Source organism: Podarcis raffonei, chromosome 12 (assembly GCF_027172205.1).
Source record: "Podarcis raffonei isolate rPodRaf1 chromosome 12, rPodRaf1.pri, whole genome shotgun sequence".
NCBI lineage: Eukaryota > Metazoa > Chordata > Lepidosauria > Squamata > Lacertidae > Podarcis > Podarcis raffonei.
In genome coordinates this window covers 19,369,538-19,388,325 of record NC_070613.1, presented here as the reverse complement: position 1 = coordinate 19,388,325, position 18,788 = coordinate 19,369,538, and the positions used below count along the sequence as shown (strand labels likewise).

The following is an 18,788-nucleotide window of genomic DNA, read 5'->3' as shown; positions in this document are numbered from 1 at the left end:
TCACTCGATGTTTTAAATCCCTTGTCGCTTCTGTTATCGCTTCTGTTATCTCTTTTTTCTTTTTCTTTTTTCCCTGTAAGTATTTGCCCAGGACGATATCTACCTTTACCTCCCCACCCCCATTTTATGTTGTTATTTCTATGTATATCATGCTATGGCCACACGGCTAATGCAACAAAATCTATTGAAAATTAATGCTACTCTCATATTCAACTCAAGATTCTGTACTCCACTGATGACTGGGTGTGAGATGGCACAGGCTGTACTGTGAGGTGGAAAGGAAGCATGCAGAACAGCCCCTCATAACTATCACCATACAGTGGTACCTCAGGATGTGAATGGGATCCGTTCCGGAGCCCCGTTAGCATCCTGAAGCGAACGTAACAAGCAATGACGCATCTGCACATGCGTGGGTCACGTTTTGCCGCTTCTGCGCATGCGTGTGACGTCATTTTGAGCGTCTGCACATGCGCGAGTGGCGAAACCCAGAAGTAACGCGCTCCGTTACTTCCGGGTTGCCGCGGAGCGCAACTCAAATGTGCTCAACCCAAAGCACATTCAACCCAAGGTATGCCTGTAATGCACTTTTTAAACATACTGCAATTGTTTCTTATTTTTTGCATTTAACTGCTCTGTAATGCAAGGCTGGCTTAAGGGTGGTATATAAATATTTTAAATATATAAAGAAATTATTCAAAACCATAGGCTAAGGCCATTTTGCAACCTGTGCCTATGCATGCTTACTCAGAAGTAAGCTGAACTTACATCAATGGGACTTGCTCCCAAATAAATGGGCATAGGACATTTGGAGATGTCCACCCAGTATTTGAGGATACTTGACCAGTCATGCAGAGGCGTAGCGTGGGGGGTGCCAGGGGTGCCGGCCGCACTGGGCGCAACAACTGAGGGGGGCGCGAGTCCAGAGGGAAGGGACAAGTTCCTTCCTCCGCCGGGCTCCCCGCCGCCACCGCCAGCCTTGCGCCCTAGTGCGCGCGCCCCCCGCCGCCGCTGCGGCTGCGCTCCACTCACTGCTCGCAGGAGGAGCAGCCGCTGCAGCAGCGCCGACGCCGCCACCGACGCCTGGCCGGGCACGGGCAGCCTCTGCACCCCGCCGCCGCCACCATCCCCTCGGCCCAGCCACAGGCGGCGGCTGCTTCTGCCGACTGGAAGGGAGGAGAGCTCCGAGGGGCCTCAACGCGCCCTGCCCTCCCCAAAACCCTCCGAGACGAAGCCGGCGGGCGGGCGAGGGTCTCCCGGCAGAAGGGAGCGCCGCTGGCTCCAGCTCGGCCCGCGGGGGCTCCGCAAATAATAAATTTAATAAATTCCTGCTGAGCCTTTGGGGGGGGTCCTTGGCTCCTTCGCTCGCCCCCAGCCCCAGTGGCGTAGTGTGGGGGGTGCAGGGGGGCTGGCCGCACCGGCCGCAACATCTGGGGGGGCGCGCTCGCACTCGAGTGCTAAAATCCACGGGTTAGGGGGCGCAAATTACTTGCCTTGCCCCGGGTGCTGACAACCCACGCTACGCCACTGCAGTCATGTTAGGAGGCAATCATCTGACGGGTCAACTGAGCACTATTGCAATTCATGGTTATTTTCCTGTTCATTTGTACCAAATCTCAAGTCAGGTTGGCCATTCAGAACCCGTGATGTTCCCATGTGTCTGCTTTCTCCTTCCTTTTCACCAAAGCAGCTCCGGTTCCTCCTCACTTCCACTAACATTTTTTTAAGGGGTAGAGCCTTTTCAGTGGTGGCTCCTTGCATGCACAAGTTCCTCTCTTCTACTCAACTGCATCTGGCCCCAGTTTAGGCAGCTGGCAAAGAAACACATTTTTTTCTGTAGGTATTTGGAAGAGAGACCTGATCAGATGAGAGGGTGTCAGACTAGGACCTAGGAGACCAGGATTCAAATTCCCACTCAGCCATCAAGGCCACTGGGTGACTTCAGGCCAGTCACTGCCTCTCAGCCTAACCCGCCTTATAAGGTTGTTGTGGGAATTAAATGAGAGGGTGAACTACATACACCACCTTCAGCACTTTGGAGAAAAAAGGTGGGCTTTACAAATGCAACCAACCAACCAATCAATCAATCAATCAATCAATAGGCTGCTACTGCAGCTCTTAATAAATGGCCATTCCGTGCATTTTTATGAGTTGTGAATTTTAAAGATTGCATTATTTTATAACCTTCTGTATTCTTTTCATCTTACTTCTCACTTTGTTGTAAATCGCCTTGTTGTCACTCCCCCCCCCCAGAAGGGGCAGGCAAGATGAATTGTCTCAAACTCTAAATAAATAAGTAAATAATCTACATTAAGCGAGCTAACAGTTCAAACAGAAGTCCTGGGAAGGCTCGTGTCGACAGTAAAGCCGACCGTGCGTGTCGCCACAATTCAGCAACCCAGCAGCAAGTGTACACATGAACGAGCTGCATATCCCCCACTCCTGAACTTAAGATGCTTTACCAAGCGCTACCGGTAAAGCCAGGACACAACAACTTATCGCACACACACGAAAACTTCACACGCACAAAAACACCGTAGGAATGAAACGTGTAACAACAAATCCACACTTCACCTCCCTCCTCTCTCTCTCTGCAAGCCTTTTCGTTGCTTCCCTTTAGCTCGCTTTGGGCTGATACGGATGCGCGTGTGCTTGTGCCGTGTACTGATATAAAGCGACAACAAATTGCAATCCGTGATAATGAGGATAATAATAATAATAACAGCGCGGCTAGCGGCGCCTCCTCGCCCGGCTCCAGCACTAGGGGCTCACGCGCGCTCGCCCGGCTCCATTGCGCCGGAGGGCACGGCTCTCGCTCTCTATCCGTGTCGTCCTCTGGGCCCTCCCCTTAGACACCCCACATCCAGAGGCACTTTCCCTCTCTCTCTCCCCAAATCCTCCTCCTCCCTCTCGCGATCCCATTCCCCGGCCCTCCTCCTGGCGCCCCCTCCGCGCCCCGTGCGCAACACACGGGTACCTGCGTCGCGCCCAAGCGGGGCGAAGAAGAAACTTTTCCCTCCTGCCGGTTCAAACGTGCTGCCGTAAAGCGGCCGTCTCCCCTGGCAACAAGGTTCCGGCGGCCGAGCACTAGGTGTAAGAAGGTGATGTAAAAAAGTAAAAAAAAAAAAAGGACATATACACACACGCGCGCACACACATACACAGACACACACATACACCCAACCACCCAGTGTCGTAAACCAGGTCCGGGCGGGGGTTGAGGGGGGGGAGAGCGGCGAGGGGGAGGGGGGAAGGGAGGGGGGAGGAGGTGACTGGAGCATTTAGACACAAGCGAGAGGATCATGGCGGATGGCCCCAGGTGTAAGCGCAGGAAGCAGGCGAACCCGAGGCGCAATAACGGTCAGTCAGCTCCGCCGGGCAACGGCCCGCGCCGCGCCGGGGACGCTCAGGGGGGACCGGGCCGGGGGTCGGGCGGAGTAAAACGGGGGGGGGGGAGGAAGAAGAAGAAAGAAGACAGACAGAAGCAGATCCGAGAAGTAGAAAGTAATTTCCCGGGCGCTCCTCGCCGGGAGCCCGGCTCGCCCTGCACCGTTAGATCCGCTACCTGCCTGCCTGCCTGCCTGCCTCCCTCCCCGCCTCGCGCTCTCTCTCCCCGCCGCCGGGCTGCCTCCTTCTCCGCCTAGCGGTGCCTCCTCCACTCGAGCCTCCTTCGCCGGCGAGGATCAGCCCTGCCCGGGGACCGTTACACGCCGCCCGCTGCCTCCTCTTTCTCTTCCCCCGTGTCCCACCCTTCATTTTGCCCGGCCGCCGCCCGTCCCCGGCTTCTTTTCCTCAGGAGCGAGAGGGCGAAGCGGAGCCGGGGGGGGGGTCTTTCTTTCTTATTTTCCTAGTCACTCCGGTCCCTTCTCTTGGGGGGGGGGGAGAGAGGAAGGCCGCGCCTTCGACCTTATAACGGGCCCCCCCTCACCTCAACTTGGAAACTTATTACCTGAGCTGAGGCGGGTCTCGCCGGCCTCCGAGGAGAAGGGGCGCCCCCTCCGACCCCGCTCCCCAAACTTTTTGTTTCGGGGGGGGGGACTTTGCTATTGCGGAGGGAGAGGGGGTCACTTCCCCTCCTCTCTCTCCTCCCCTCGCGCTGGGGAAAGTCCCCGAGGGAAGCGCGGCGCTTTTCCCTCCCGCAGCCTCCCACCTACAGTCTTCGCGATCCCCCCATAGTTTGTTGTTGTTGTTTTGGGATGGTGGGGGGGGTGGATGGTGCGCTAAGGCTCATAGTTTGGAGGTGGGGGGGGGGAGAGAGAGATCCAGAGGGAACTGCGTGTAACTCCCGAACTACCTGCTTGCCAGACACGCAACAAAAACGTCGAGGGCAGGATGACTGTAATGGGGACTTCGTTCTCTGGCGTGTGGCGTGTTTTGGCCCCGGCTGGGGAAGAAGCGGGGGGGAAGCGGGCGGCGAGGGGAAGCACTGTTGCTTGCTGCAGTGTGTATTGATTTTCTTTTTTCCCCTTTTTTTACAAGGGAAACGCACCACATGCGCACCCCTGAGATTGCCCTGGAAAGGGACCCCCTCCTTTTCTCTGCCCCTCCTCCCCTGCCTTCTATGTATTGCTCCCCCCTTTTCTCTCTCTCTCTCCCCCCCCCGCTACTTTCGCCTCCGCCTCTTTTAGTGCCTGCAGTGCATGTTGATTTATCTCCGTAGCCATTGAACATATTGTTTCTCCTCCCACACCCCCGCCAACCTCCAGATCTTGGCAGAAGTGTTGGAAGTGTTTCTGTGAGGTTGGGTGGGTGTGTTTTTTTCTTTCCCTTCTCCCCTCCTTTATCAACGTGATTGGGGTGAAGGGGGGGGAGAGAGAAAGACAGAGCAAAAGGAAGGCTTTCTTTCTGTGTGGGTTGGGGAGGGGACGTGAATCAGCCAAGTTTCTCTTTCTCGCCCTCTTCTTGGATTTCGAGGTACCTGTTTGTATCATAATCATAATAATGGGTGGTAACGGTTTGTCCGCTGCACCCCCTCCCCGCCTTTCTTCGCTGGCTAGGAACAACTGCTACAGCCTATATAAGGAATGACGCTTACTTTTCAGATTTAAGGGCTGTCTCTCTCTCCCCCCCCCTTTATGCATACGTATTACTTTGAAATGAGTTGAAACCTGCGTTGAAAAGTGGGGGAATAAATACTCAAAACTTACGTTGTTGGATTTTTCTTCTTATGTATTCTATTAAAAATAATAATAACGGGAAAACTGATGACTTCTTAGGATGTAAAACGGGAGGTTTTGTAACCTTTCTTGGCAGTTTTTTTTAAAGCTTTCGTTTGGCATTTCCTGTATACGGTTATGGATTGGAAGGGTTCTAGTGGTTGGTCCGAGATCATGACGTTTTGGACAGGATTTTTTTTTTTAATATCTCCGAGAAGGAATTATGGTTTCCCCGGGTGAGAGGGCGCTACGACTTCTGATACTTAACGTGAAACACGCACATAAACATTGGCCTTCTAATCGACTAACTAGTTGATCGGGTGGTTCTGAACTAGAAGCTCCCTGCTCTGTATGGGGTGGGTTTATTTATAGCAAGTATCAGGATATATACGGGATATTGTAATGCTAATTTCCTGTTTTAGAGCACGCATTTGTGTGGTCTGTTTAATGTTGAGGCAATATTAAAGGTAAGTTTGCAAAGTGCTCCTCTCTCCTTACCTTATTTAAAATGTTAATGATAGAGAAAGGGGGCTTTTCTTGTTGCTGACGACATGTGTGTGACATGGGAGTCTGAACCACCCAGTCTCCGGGCAGGAGCTGTAAACATGTTTACCTGAGCAAGGAAGAAAATGGATTTTCTCTCAAAGATACGCTTAATTGGAATATTATACTTGTAAAGCATATTAGTAGATGCCTTGAGAGACCGCCTGAAAACCTTCCTATTGAAATCAACCAGGGAAGAGGGGGAAGAGGGATTTTGACGGCTGCAGCAAATGGCAACTTGTGCAGGTAGGGAAAAAATGGTGTGTGAGGTTTCTCTAGCATGCATGTCAGCGCTCCTGACTGCTGCTCTTGTTCTCAAGGGAGATATTTATTTACCATGCTTGCTGTCAGTGTTGTTCCTTTGTGCTTAATATTAGAAAAATAGATTTGAGGCTGTTTAGCACAAACCATTTCGTCTGCAGCATGCATGACTCGTAGAAAACAAAAGGTGCGTGGGATATAATGCTATTCCAGGTATCTTTTCATTTTTCATTATTTCGGTTAAAATCGTCACCCCAGTGTTTTCAGGTTCTGAAGGAAAGCCTTTGATTTATTATTGAGTGGTTCTGATTATACTATAATCTTTTAACACATAAAGAATAACTTGAACTGCTCTACATTAACCATCACTGGGTAGGCGAGATAATAGATGCCAGATAATAGAGATTTCTCAGCAGTAGGTTCCTGTTTGACTTGCAAATGTTTACCGATCAGAATTGCCAGGGAATGTTAACCCTTAAACCTTTCCCACAAATGGACAATTGAAATTATTTCTATATCAAATCTCTTCCATGAAGATGGTGTTGATTTCATGCCTTTCAAAGATAGGTACCATGTCTTCCTGCTAATCCTGTGTAATATTTTTCCTGTCTCCAGTCTTAAGGAGGACAGACTATGATAAACTGATTTCCAGCAATGTGATTTTTACTTAGTTGTAACACCAGATTAAGTACCGCTGCTGTCTTAATGGAGTAGTGTAAACCTTTTTAAAATGGTATAATTTTTTTAAAGGACTTACTTTTTGATTCCACTGCCTTTGGCTCTTATTAAACTATACATTGATCAACTACCTTTTCTTTTCCCCCTCCCCCCTTAACAGTATAAAGGTGTATTATCTTTGTGCGCCAATGTAGGTATACCTGAGGTATGTGCCATTTTTAATCTCTAAATGTAATCACTGCACTGCCCTCTCATTTGACAGTTGCAGTATTTGAATTCCAAGATGTGTGGACTTAAACATGAATATTTGCCGCTAGAAATCTGAACTTGAGTCAGAAAATCTGCTCAAATGGAGAAGTTTTTTTTTTTTGCACAGGAGCTGTCATGTCTAGTCTAGGCAAATACAGAAATATCATCTGAGCTAATACAAATAAATCTATTAATTTCATATAAAAGTGTCCTGAACTATTTAGTGGTCTGTCAGTATTACACTGTATAGTTTTGCTTCTGCTCTCTGTTGTGTTCTTGAAGTTTGCAAATAAAGAGATCTATGCAAATCACTTCATTAATCTAAAATGGCTACTGGTTGTTACATTTAAATGGTACAGCTTACTTTGGACTGATTATAGCACTTGCTTATTTCAGGTATTTATTTCTCAGCTTTCTATGTCTTAGGTCCTCAAGGTGGATTTAGTACATGTTTGAATAAAGTTGTTTACTGTGTCAGTAGGACTGGGCTGTCCTAAGAACTGCCTGATGTCTACTCAGGTTCTGGCTGCCTTGGCCTTAAAGGCAAAGAGCAATCAATTTCCAGATGAACCTACCTCCCCAACCAAATCTAGGAGCATATAATGTAACAATGGCTAGGTCAATTGTGGTTTGCCACAGAGTTCTTCATGGCCATGGCTGGTTTTGTCTGAATATATATACCTTTTATTTGTAACATTCCTAAATACTTTCCCACAATATATGGTCCTTCTGGATTGTTCAAAGTACTTTATTTCCATTCTCTCATCTATAACACCTGTGTAAGATACTATCTCCATTTTTCAAGTTGGGTTGGGGCTGAGAGTAACAGCTCAGATGTTATGTTTTGGGGAAAAACATTAAGGAGTGAAACATGGAAGTGTATAAAGATATACCTGGTGAGGAGAAGATAAGTTTTTCTCAATGTCTCGTAATATTAGAATCTAGAATCGTCCAGTGAAGCTGAATGGTGGGAGAATCAGTTTAAATGAAAAGGATGTACCAGTTCACACAACACATGCAGTGGAACCTCTACTTACAACCATAATCTGTTCTGGAGGTCCGGTCATAACTAGAAACATACATAACTAGAGGCACACTTTTCCATAGAAAGTAATGGAAAAGTGAATTGATCCATTCTAGACTATGAAAAAGACCCCCTAAAACAGCAATTTAACACGGATTTTACTGTCCAACGAGACCATAGATCTATAAAATGAAGGCAGTAATCAATGTAGGTAAAGGTAAAGGGACCCCTGACCATTAGGTCCAGTCGTGACCGACTCTGGGGTTGCAGCGCTCATCTCGCTTTATTGGCCGAGGGAGCCGGCATACAGTGATGTGGCCAGCATGACTAAGCCGCTTCTGGTGAACCAGAGCAGTGCATGAAAATGCCGTTTACCTTCCCGCCGGAGCGGTACCTGTTTGTCTACTTGCACTTTGACATGCTTTCAAACTGCTAGGTTGGCAGGAACAGGGATCGAGCAACGGGAGCTCACCCCATCATGGGGATTCGAACCACCAACCTTCTGATCGGCAAGTCCTAGGCTCTGTGGTTTAACCCACAGCGCCACCCGTGTCCCAAATAATCAATGTACTTTACTATAAAATAAATAAGACAGCATTGTAGATGAAAAAAACTAACTTTTTTTTTCTTACGTGCACTGAAGGTGGGTAGGCTTACCTGGCTACAAGCTGGGGGTGGGGCAAGGGTCAGTAAAGAGCTGATTCACTTCAGCCAGGGTCACTTTTTTTTCTTGCCCAGCCAGGTTCTTCTCTGGACTTCCTCAGGTTAGTTCCTCGGTGGGGTTTGGGGCTGCAGTGAACCCTGCTGTGGCTCTTGCAGGCACCACCTCTTCCACAGCTTCGGGGGTGGGATGGGGGCCCTTTCCCGGGCAGCAGAAGCCTCAGCGCTGCTCCGCAGCTGGCCAGGCGAGCTCCGGGCTGCCAGCAAGGCCTCTGTTCATATCTAGAGCAAAGTTCATAAGTCAAAGCACCTACTGAAGGTCGTAACTGGAATCATACGTAAGTAGAGCCATATGTAAGTTGAGGTTCCACTGTAGTTAAATAATGGAATTCCCTACTGTGTATGATAAGGCTACCAGTGGCTACTTGTCGTGATGGCTATGTACTACCTCCAGCTGAGTTCCAGTGACGAGAAGGCCATTGTCCTGCTGTGTTGCTTGTAGGCTTCCCATAGGGATATTGTTTGCCACTATGGAAAATGGGATACTGGACTAGGTAGGCCTCTGAGTTCATCCAGCAGACCTGCTCTTGTGTTCTAGTGCTACCTAGTAAGCTAATGGCTATGGTGAGATTTGGACTTCCTGCTGCACACTTCTAGTTGCTGCACTATATGAACCCCTACAATGATACTGGTATTTTTTCCAGAGTGTTCAGAGAGTGTCAGCAGTAAAACTGTCATTATAGGCTTTTGTTTGGTCACATACAACTTGGCTGCATTCCGAGATAACCCTGAACCATGATTTAGCATTATGAGAACAAACCTCAGGATTTCATGCTCTCTTCTCCCCTCTTCTCTAGGGTGTCTATGAGGGAAAGCAAAAACTTCCATTATTGCAGTGTAATGCACTATCCGAAGCAAAGAGTGTGGTTACTCTTCTTAACTATAGCTAATTGCCACAAGTCAACTTCAAACCATAGTTTATGAAGCTGTCTTGTTTTACCTAACCGTAGTTAAGATTAACTACAGCTTCTCCAGGTATGGATAACATGGCAGCATATGAACAATTTAAACCAGAAGCAAGAGCCTTCTGGACTTGTGACTGTAGTGTGTTGAGGACAGTGCGAACCCAAGGGTAGCTCAGCAACAAAATGCTAAATATTATTTAGGGCTGGGCTACTAACCTCCAGATGTTGTTGAACTCTAGTTCTCATCAGCTTTAGCAAGCATAGCCAGGAGATATTTGAAAATCTAAATACCCATTTCACTGAAGAAAAGCTGGCAATGTTCAGAACCACCCTGCCTCCCAAACAGGTAAAAATCTACATGTGCTCCAGAACAAACAAAACATGTAGAAAAGCAGGCAGCTCTCTCTCAAAGCAGCCAAGCCCCAAATGAAAAAGAAAAAAAAACCTTATAAATTGGGAGGGATAGGGGCCTTGGTGGGCATCAAGCAGACGTCCAAGGGTGTTTTGGTGTCCATGGGTGCTATTTAGGGGGTCCTAGTTGTATGTGTTAAAATATTTTATGCTGCATTTTCTCACTGGCCTTGGGCAAATTATCACAACCTTGATATTCCCTATATGAAAGTAAGATGACTAGGGCAGATGCACTTATTGCCGTGTGTAGCACAAATCCCTTATTTGCCAAAGTTTTTTTATCTGACCTTTCTGCAGCTAGTAACAGAAATGAGATAACAAGAATATATTAATAGCCTAGCCAATAGCACTCTGCTGATTTATTAAAACAAACAAACCTGTAAGCCACCCAACAGAGCAACTATGATTTCAGCAGCAATAAATATGCCAAATGGCAGCCATAAATGCTCACCGAAACCGGGATGTCTTGCCCTGTACCTAAAAACAGAAAGGGTGGGTGACAAGCAATCCTGCCAAGGCAGCCTGTTTCAAAGCTCTGGTAGGCCGTCTCCAGCATCACCAGCTGCAGCACTGCCAATGGAGCAGAGCCCCAACCGTGGAGCTTAAGGTATGGGTGAGCTCATACGGGCAAATTCATCCTTCAGATACTCTGGTCTCAAACAATTAGGACCTAAAAGGGAGAAACCATAACTAATTGAATCCCAAGTAAATGTGCATAATGTGTTTGTGTTTTGATATACTGTAGTAATCTGTAGAGCTCACCCCGCCGCGGGGATTCGAATGGTCAGCGGTTCAAATCCCCGCGGCGGGGTAAGCTCCCGTCTTTCGGTCCCAGCTCCTGCCCACCTAGCAGTTCGAAAGCACCTCTTAAGTGCAAGTAGATAAATAGGGACCGCTTTATAGCGGGAAGGTAAACGGCGTTTCCGTGTGCTGCGCTGGTGCTGGCTTACCAGAGCAGCTTCGTCACGCTGGCCACGTGACCCGGAAGTGTCTTCGGACAGCGCTGGCTACTGGCCTCTTAAGTGAGATGAGCGCACAACCCTAGAGTCGGACACGACTGGCCCGTACGGGCAGGGGTACCTTTATACTGTAGTAATAATCAACTGTTGAATAAGAGAAGGATGGCTCACTCTGGCCAAAAGTCTAAACTTTTGCTTTGGGGATGACTCTCCCCCTGCCACATCCTTCCGCCAGCTTCATCTGCCCCCCCCCATGCACTTGAGCTGCAGGTTCCCCACCCCTGCTTGCGACATAAAAGTTGCTATAGTTATCCTCTGAATCATAAATTACTATTCCCCTAGGGTTTGAACTGTATCGCCAACAGGTGACTCCTCTGGGTAATGATTGTTTTTAAAAAGAAAATTGCACTACTGTAATGCATTAGCTCTCTGCAGAATGCAAATATTTAAATGTTACACAGCATCATACATTCAACATTGATGTACGCTCATGACTAGTAAACAATGCCGCAATTTAGTAGATAGCCAAGTTTATATATAGCCAGCTGTAAAAATACTCTTAATAAATGCATTAAGCAAATAATTGCTTGTTGGCAGGTGTTAGTGCCGCTTGACATCCATTTTTGTTATTTTCTTGTGCTTCTTTTTTCATAAATGTTGTGAAAAACATGATACCTGTGGTAACTTGAAAATCTCTAGCATAGTAAAGATATCCACATAGCAAGCTAGTCAACAGTTTCCATGGAAATACTATCCTAAAGTTTTAGATCGTGATGAAACACTGTGTTTTGTAATTAAGGTTTTTGATTTAAGTTGGTTATTTGTACTTTGTGTCTGATAGAGTAGCTTAAAGAATACCACTACACCCATGGGTATCCACAGCCAACCCCATGTATGCCAGTCTAGAGCTTATTGGAAGTATGTTGGAGAAAGGGCAAGATACAAATTTAGGTCATTAGTCTTAAAGTGCTCGACTAGGCAAAACTCTTGTCAATGACTTCAGTGATGTTCTGTGAAGATAAGGTTTCAGTCTCAAAATAACCATTCTGAGAACTTAATAGGAAGAAAGATGTTTAAGACAATATCATTCTGGACAGCATCAGTAAAACACAGCACTCTTTTTGCAAAATAGTACGAGTGGTGAAGTGATGCACAGGAAGTTGAGTCCTAGCAAGAGGAAATGATCAGTCTCTGCTGTTTTGGTTGTCTAGTGTGCTGACCACAGTGCCATGTGACACAATCATGATTTTTAAAATTGGTTATTGTACAAATTAGTACCCTACTTCATTGTCAGAAACTTTTGAAACTTGGTGTGCACCAAGATAAAACATGATAACATACCAAGTGACATATTGATAATGGGGCCATTGTTCTCTCACATCTTCAAGCATCCAGCTGTTACTGGATCAGGCAGGTGCAAATGCACAGGTCAATATTCTAATTCTATGCAATCTGTTAAGGCACACAAACTCATCTATAGTAAGCTATTGGAAGGCTTCAAATAAGGAAATGCTGGTTGTGCCAGTAAACTAAAGCACACTCTACTTTGCTGCCATCACATGATTGGTGATGATGTCTTCTTAGGTTGTTATTTTTTTAAGGTCACTTGGCTAGAATTATTCAATATTTAGCAGCCATATACAGTGCTATTTTTCTAGAAAAAGAGGTGCTGGAGCTCACTATGAACTTCTCTTAGAATGGCAATGGCTCCTACCTGAGAGGTCCAGAGCTGAAAAAAAAGCCCTGGCCATACATATTGTGAAGACCTGTATACTAAACAATTTTTCCTGAAAGTTTTTTGTTCCACAACTCTGGCATTGCCATTCTTTTTAAGATGGTGAAATAATCTCTGTGAGACAGAACTCAGAACTTTTATAGTGATAATTCAAATGACCTTATTGTAATTAAGTTAATTTTACAGTATTAAAAAATAAATGTGATGATTACATATGTTCTGTGAATATTTTTCCAGGCTGCTTAATTGCATGTCTCTTTCAATAGTGCATTTGTAGGTTGTGATAGTTCAATGTTGTGTTCTGGTTGTATCACTCTATGTTAGGATTATAAGAAGGACTAGGAGTATGAAGATGGCTTTATGCTCTCTCTCCTCCTATTCCGTTATTAGTTACCCATATTCACTCCAAGTGATGCAATTGAAAAGTTAAGTGTGGCAGCTGAATCAGAGGTTGTTGTTGTTATATTTATACCCCATCTGGCTGGGTTTCCCCAGCCACTCTGGGTGGCTTGCAGCATATCTAAAAACATAATAAAAGCATCAAACATGTTTTTATTAAAATAAAAACTCTTTAAAATACTGCTCTTTAAAATACTGCTAGTGCATAGATCCTATGGAGGAAGCCAAAACACCTTGGTTTTGTGTCACAGGATATTTTTGGGACATTTGTGTAGAGCACTTGCCTGCTTTGGGACTTGGGGAAGGAGAACTGTAAAAGACAACCAAGAAGTGGAAACTTTGTCTGCAGCATGGTGGGTACAGCTGCCGCTTTTCCGGTAATAACTCATCTGCATCAGGTTATGCAAAAACAGGTGGGGTCTGTTATGGGTCTGTTACGTCACTAGTTTTAAGCTAAGGTTGCCAAAGAAACTGCTCCCCTGAGATCTACCATGTTCCTTTGCTGGGCAAGAGGAGCTAGGCCTCTCCCACTGCTTAACAGGGAGCAAATCCTTCTGAGCTTGATGAAGTGGAATGCTGAGTAATGCATGTACTGTATTATTATTATTATTATTATTATTATTATTATTATTATTATTAGCATGTGCTGTATCTTTTGTAAGTTGCTTTGAGAGTTTGTTTAGCCAAAAAGCAGCTACTGTATTAATGTATCTTTGTCCATGAGGCTGGTACCTCTTACCCATAGCTGTCAATTTTCAGATTTGAAAATAAGGGATCAGCAGCCTCACCTGTCCCGGGGACTGTCTACGGGATATCTAACAGTCTGGGAAAGCAGCGGGAAACTGCGCTGTAATAAGGGAATTTCCCGCAAAAAAAGGGAAGGTTGACAACTATGCTCTTACCTCTTTTGACAACCCCCCTCCCCATAATTAGCTTCTGTATTTGAGGGGCAGGGAGTTCACTGTTTAAATCCCTATATTGATTGAGTTTGCCCATTATGGCAGATCAAATCTAGTCCTGGTGTTTTTGGCAAGTGAACGGGACAGAAATGTGTGGTACCTGTTCTTCCTTGGGGAGGAAAGGGGTATATAACTGGTATATCAACTGCCCAGAGTAGCTGGGGCAACCTAGTCAGATGGGTGGCATATAAATAATAAAATTATTGTTGTTATTATTACTGTCACAGGAGGAAGTGGATGGGTTCAATAATCTCATTGTGTTTCTTCTCTACCCTTTCTTTTTTGTTGTTCATTGTTTGCTTTCAAACTGTTGTTTAGGATATTTCCAAGGAAGTTTGTATATGTAAGAATTACCATGAAAGAATGCAACCTCTCAGACAGCACTGCTGAACACACACACTAATCAGCAAAAAATAAATGGGGATTTTTATACACTTTGCACCAGTACTAACCATTCTATGAAGAGGTTTGACACAGGCCTGTTTGGACTAACTACTATGCTCTCTGCAGAACAGCTACTGCTTATTGGGCTCATGCTTAGCTAAGGATGGTAACTAAGGAAAGGTGCTTCTGGTCTGGTTGCCTGGGCTTAAGACTACACAAAATGAAGAATGATCAGGAGTAAAGTTAACATTAAAAAAAAAAAAAAATTGCTTCTATGGGGAGAAACTTTTCTTGCAGAAATTTCAGTTATGCTGAGTCACTTTATTTCTGCTCTTTGAAAATGGCCTAAGATTTATTCATACTTACAATTCAGTTTAATTTTTTTTAAAAAAAAAATCTCAGGTGTTTAATAAAGCACTGTAAAATACAATAGGTCAACTTGCCAGTGCAAGGGCCTAGCTGTCTTTCTCTCTTGCTAGCTCCATGTTGGCTGGCTGCAAGTGGACCATGTCTGAGTGGCAGCTGGATCCAGCAGACCAACAGAAATATGGTGCAGTGTGTGCTGCTCTGTTCTCTTTGGGTTTAATAGAAGATTGTTCTGCTATACAGAATCTTCTCTTCTCAAATGGAAAAGCAATGTCACATGGGATGACTGTTTACATCCACTGAAATTTGAGCTTGAAATGGAGTGGAGAAGTGAATAGATAGCTCCTTAAAACATATTCCAGTGTTTGGAGTATGGCTGGGCTGCTGTATTATTAAACCACTACTCATAACTTCCTGTTTCCATACCTTCAGGATCTAAGACCAGTTGCAACAGGTGGGGAAGTTATTTAAATATCCTACATACATTCTATCTTGCATGAAAATAGGACGTTAAGTATCATAGACTATCAGAAATATAGTCAGTACCAGGGTTCATCAGCCTTTCTGAGCCAGCTGGCACATTTTGAATTTTGAGAAAGTGCTGTTGGCGCCAATTACAAAATAGCTGCAATGGGTATAACAATTCTGTTTGGAATGGAAGGATTGGTCCAGTCCTAGCATCCAGTGAAATGTGGACATGTTTGATGGGACATGTTCAGTGTACAAGAAGCTGAGCCAAGTGCAAACGCAAACTGAGCAGGAAGAAGAACTAACCATTTCTTATGTATTATTATTTTCTGAGGCCTTTCGCGGGTCGGTGCATCTATTGCCACAGGTGCCATGTTGGTGACTCTTAATACTGTTACTTTAAAATATGTGTAAACTTGCTGGAAAACAAAATGGTGGTGGTGCTAAACAGTTTTGTATCTAGCAAAACACCCCTCTCTCCAAGTTACGGTACATTTCATTGCTCCTTTGTGGAAAGGCGTGAAATATATTTGTAAGGCTGTAGTTGGAGAGAAAAGAGAAGAGATCTGTGTTGCCAAGCAAGCCCCAGATTGACATTTCCCCTCATGATCTACTCCCTACTAGTTAGGAGGGATTGAATGTTGACGGAGAAGTGCACTGCATTACAGTGGTACCTCGGGTTAAGTATTTAATTCGTTCCGGAGGTCCGTTCTTAACCTGAAACTGTTCTTAACCTGAAGCACCACTTTAGCTAATGGGACCTCCTGGTGCCGCCGCGCCACTGGAGCACGATTTCTGTTCTCATCCTGAAGCAAAGTTCTTAACCCGAGGTACTATTTCTGGGTTAGCGAAGTCTGTAACCTGAAGCGTATGTAACCCGAGGTACCACTGTACTTCCAATGTGATATGCTTTCAGTTGCTCATCTCCTTTCTGTCCCAGCTATCCACATGGAGTTTTACATAATGAGAATCAAACTAGGGTGAAAGTATTGCACTGAGCCCTGGCAGGCAATGAAATAAAATAGCTCACTAGACAGGATACCTTGCCCTGTTGGCTGTGCAGTGGAATCACATCCCCTCTTATTTTCCCCTCATCCCAATTCAGAGTAAGAGCAATGGGAGAAGCTCACTTTCCATCAGAAATTCACCACATAGCCAAATCTGGCTATATGATGGAAGGGTGTACATATATAACAAATAATAATGTAACTGGAAACTATAAATATATGGTGCCACCACAGCGTATCAGGTATGTGAAGTGGTGTAAAGAGATCACTGTTAGGATTTTCCTCCCAGGCCTGTTTGCACCTCTTGAAAGCCTACATTCCATGATAAGCTTTCACAACTGGATAAATAGATTGGGTGTCCCTGCAGTGACAGAAGCCTGGTGCAGCTGCTGGTATAGTCTCCATCCACTTGCCAGCTCCAGACATGGAGCTGAGGTGGCCATGGTTTTGCATTTTCCTGCAGTGGCATTTGGGATTCTGATTTTGGCACAGGATTCTCCAACTTGACCTCCAGCCCTGGGTCTCTTCCCTAGGGCTGCCATTCATCTGGATTTTTCTGGACATTACCAGGATTTCAAAGACAGGAGGGATTTCTGAACGGCGGTGCCAGCAACTTTCAGTGTGTCCTGGTTTTTACTTTTTGAAATATGGCAACCCTAGTCTTCCCTGTAGCTGAACTGTGCTTTTGAGCACCTCACGACTGTCTGTCCCTCCCCTGCCTGGTTTCAAGTTGGAAGCTTGGGACCCCTAACCGCCCTCCCCCAAAAGCAATTTAAATGCTCTGTGGAAAGTGGAATTGTGAATCACTGATGGTCAGCCTCTGAACCATCTTTGGGGCAGAAGAATATTTTAGTGTAAATTATTTTGTGTATATTATTCAATTCATGCACCCCACCTTTTCCCAGGAGCCCAGTGTGGCTAACTATAATAGTCCAGCATTCAAGAAAAGTAGAAGCACAGTGCAAAACCTAACATTAATAATAATGTTTCCTTATACAAATGGTGTCACTCCCATTTTGCTCCAGAGACCTACTAGAACAAATTAGTCTTAAGGTGCCACTGTGCAAGGGACAATCTGATCTCTACAGAACAGGGTGCGCCCAACTGAGGAATTGCTGTCTCTTGTGAACAAAATTTCACAGGCAGGGCCTTCCCTACAGATCACAAACCATGGCTTGGCTGGTACTGGGGAGATGCTCTTTCAACTACTTGTATCCTAAGATGTTGAGCCGTGTGTAATAGTACAAGCACCTTGAATTGGATCTGACAGTTATATTGTCATATGCTGAATTAAGTCTCTTTTTGACACTGTATGTTTGTGTGTGTGTATTTAGAATCTATCATATTATTGTGATTGTAATTTGTTTTAAACTGTTTTTAATGTTGTGTTTTAAATTGTTGCGACCTGTCCTGAGACCATATGGGTAATCCAATCAATCATAATCATATATTAAGTAGATGACCTAACCTAGACATCAGATGTACTCTAAGGATGCTATGGGAATAAAATTTTGAATCTGGTACTCCTTGCTAGATGACCAGAACATATTTGAAACAGGCAAGCATCAAGGTTAGAATTATTTATTCCAAATGTATCCATTTAGACTGATGGATGGTGGAGTCAGATTCCTGAAAGTCATTAATAGGAAGCTATACAAAAGGTAGCAGCTGGAATTGGGTGGCTTCAGGAATGTTTGCTCAATAAAACTCGTACTGTTCTGCCAGAAAAGGATGAATATTAGTAAGTCATTGAGCACATAATAAACTCTGCACTGCCTGTATACACTAAGATCTCTCAAAAAACTACTTTATCAGAACAAATTGCTTGTCAATGTTGGTCTACTTAAAACACCTTTTTAAAAAATCTGACATTTTTAGCACAACCAGTGCCCATGACCTTTAGTGGCCTTAGATTAACTAGTTGAGAATTTGAAACACTCTGACTTATTAATTACCAAGGTAATGAAAGGGAGGAGAGGAATTACAAATGAGAGGCCACTGAAGACTCTTTAAAAACAGCTTATGTTAAAACAATTAGTTATTACACATGTTTGCATCTATGCCAATATGAATAGTTGAGATCTGCATTTGTAAACTGCCAACCCAATATCCTCCACAAAAGAGGGTTTTTGTTTTGTTTTGTCTTTAGACTGTCAGGAATGATCAATTGCAGCATTTGGGAACAATTCCAATTGCAGTCAGGCTGCAGTACAGCAACTCCCTGATCTGAAAGCTGTGATTAATATGTGAAGTTCCTGCATTAGTGGAATCCTCCTTTTCTTTTACATTCACTTTGAGCACCCCTCCATGCGCACATCCCCTCTGAAGTGAATATGAAAACCTCTGGTCGCAGGGCATCCTCTTGGAACTCTGAACTACAGTCTGTTGTGTGAACTGAACAAATTCTATATTTTCTTTCATTTCTGGAGTTATTTGGACAGCAAAAAAAACTTATTTCCAGTTCAGCACCTCAGGGGTTTGCTTCAATCATTCTTGAGAGTCAGCTTTGGTTTCTGTGCATAGTTCAAGATCATTATTTCTAGCATGACCTACTAAGATGTATCCAC

The 18,788-nt window shown here is 44.9% G+C and overlaps 1 protein-coding gene and 1 long non-coding RNA gene across 4 annotated transcripts in view; one reads left to right on the top strand and one right to left on the bottom strand.

The window, feature by feature from the left end:
• The window catches only part of LOC128398404 (uncharacterized), a 75,422-nt gene extending 72,234 nt beyond the window's left edge, over nt 1-3,188 (bottom strand). Inside the window, exon 1 of one of the 2 annotated variants that reach the window (XR_008327102.1) lies at nt 2,975-3,188. This is a non-coding gene — a long non-coding RNA (uncharacterized LOC128398404). The remainder of the gene's footprint in view (nt 1-2,974) is intronic. The other variant, XR_008327101.1, reaches the window with a different exon arrangement.
• A 62-nt stretch (nt 3,189-3,250) lies between these two features.
• Nucleotides 3,251-18,788, top strand: part of ZEB1 (zinc finger E-box binding homeobox 1) — a 73,692-nt gene continuing 58,154 nt past the window's right edge. Inside the window, exon 1 of one of the 2 annotated variants that reach the window (XM_053359418.1) lies at nt 3,251-3,357. In XM_053359418.1, coding sequence (XP_053215393.1) covers nt 3,300-3,357 — 58 coding nt within the window. In that variant the 5' untranslated portion in view covers nt 3,251-3,299. Of the gene's footprint in view, nt 3,358-5,762; nt 5,943-18,788 lie in introns of those variants that run through there. The other variant, XM_053359419.1, reaches the window with a different exon arrangement.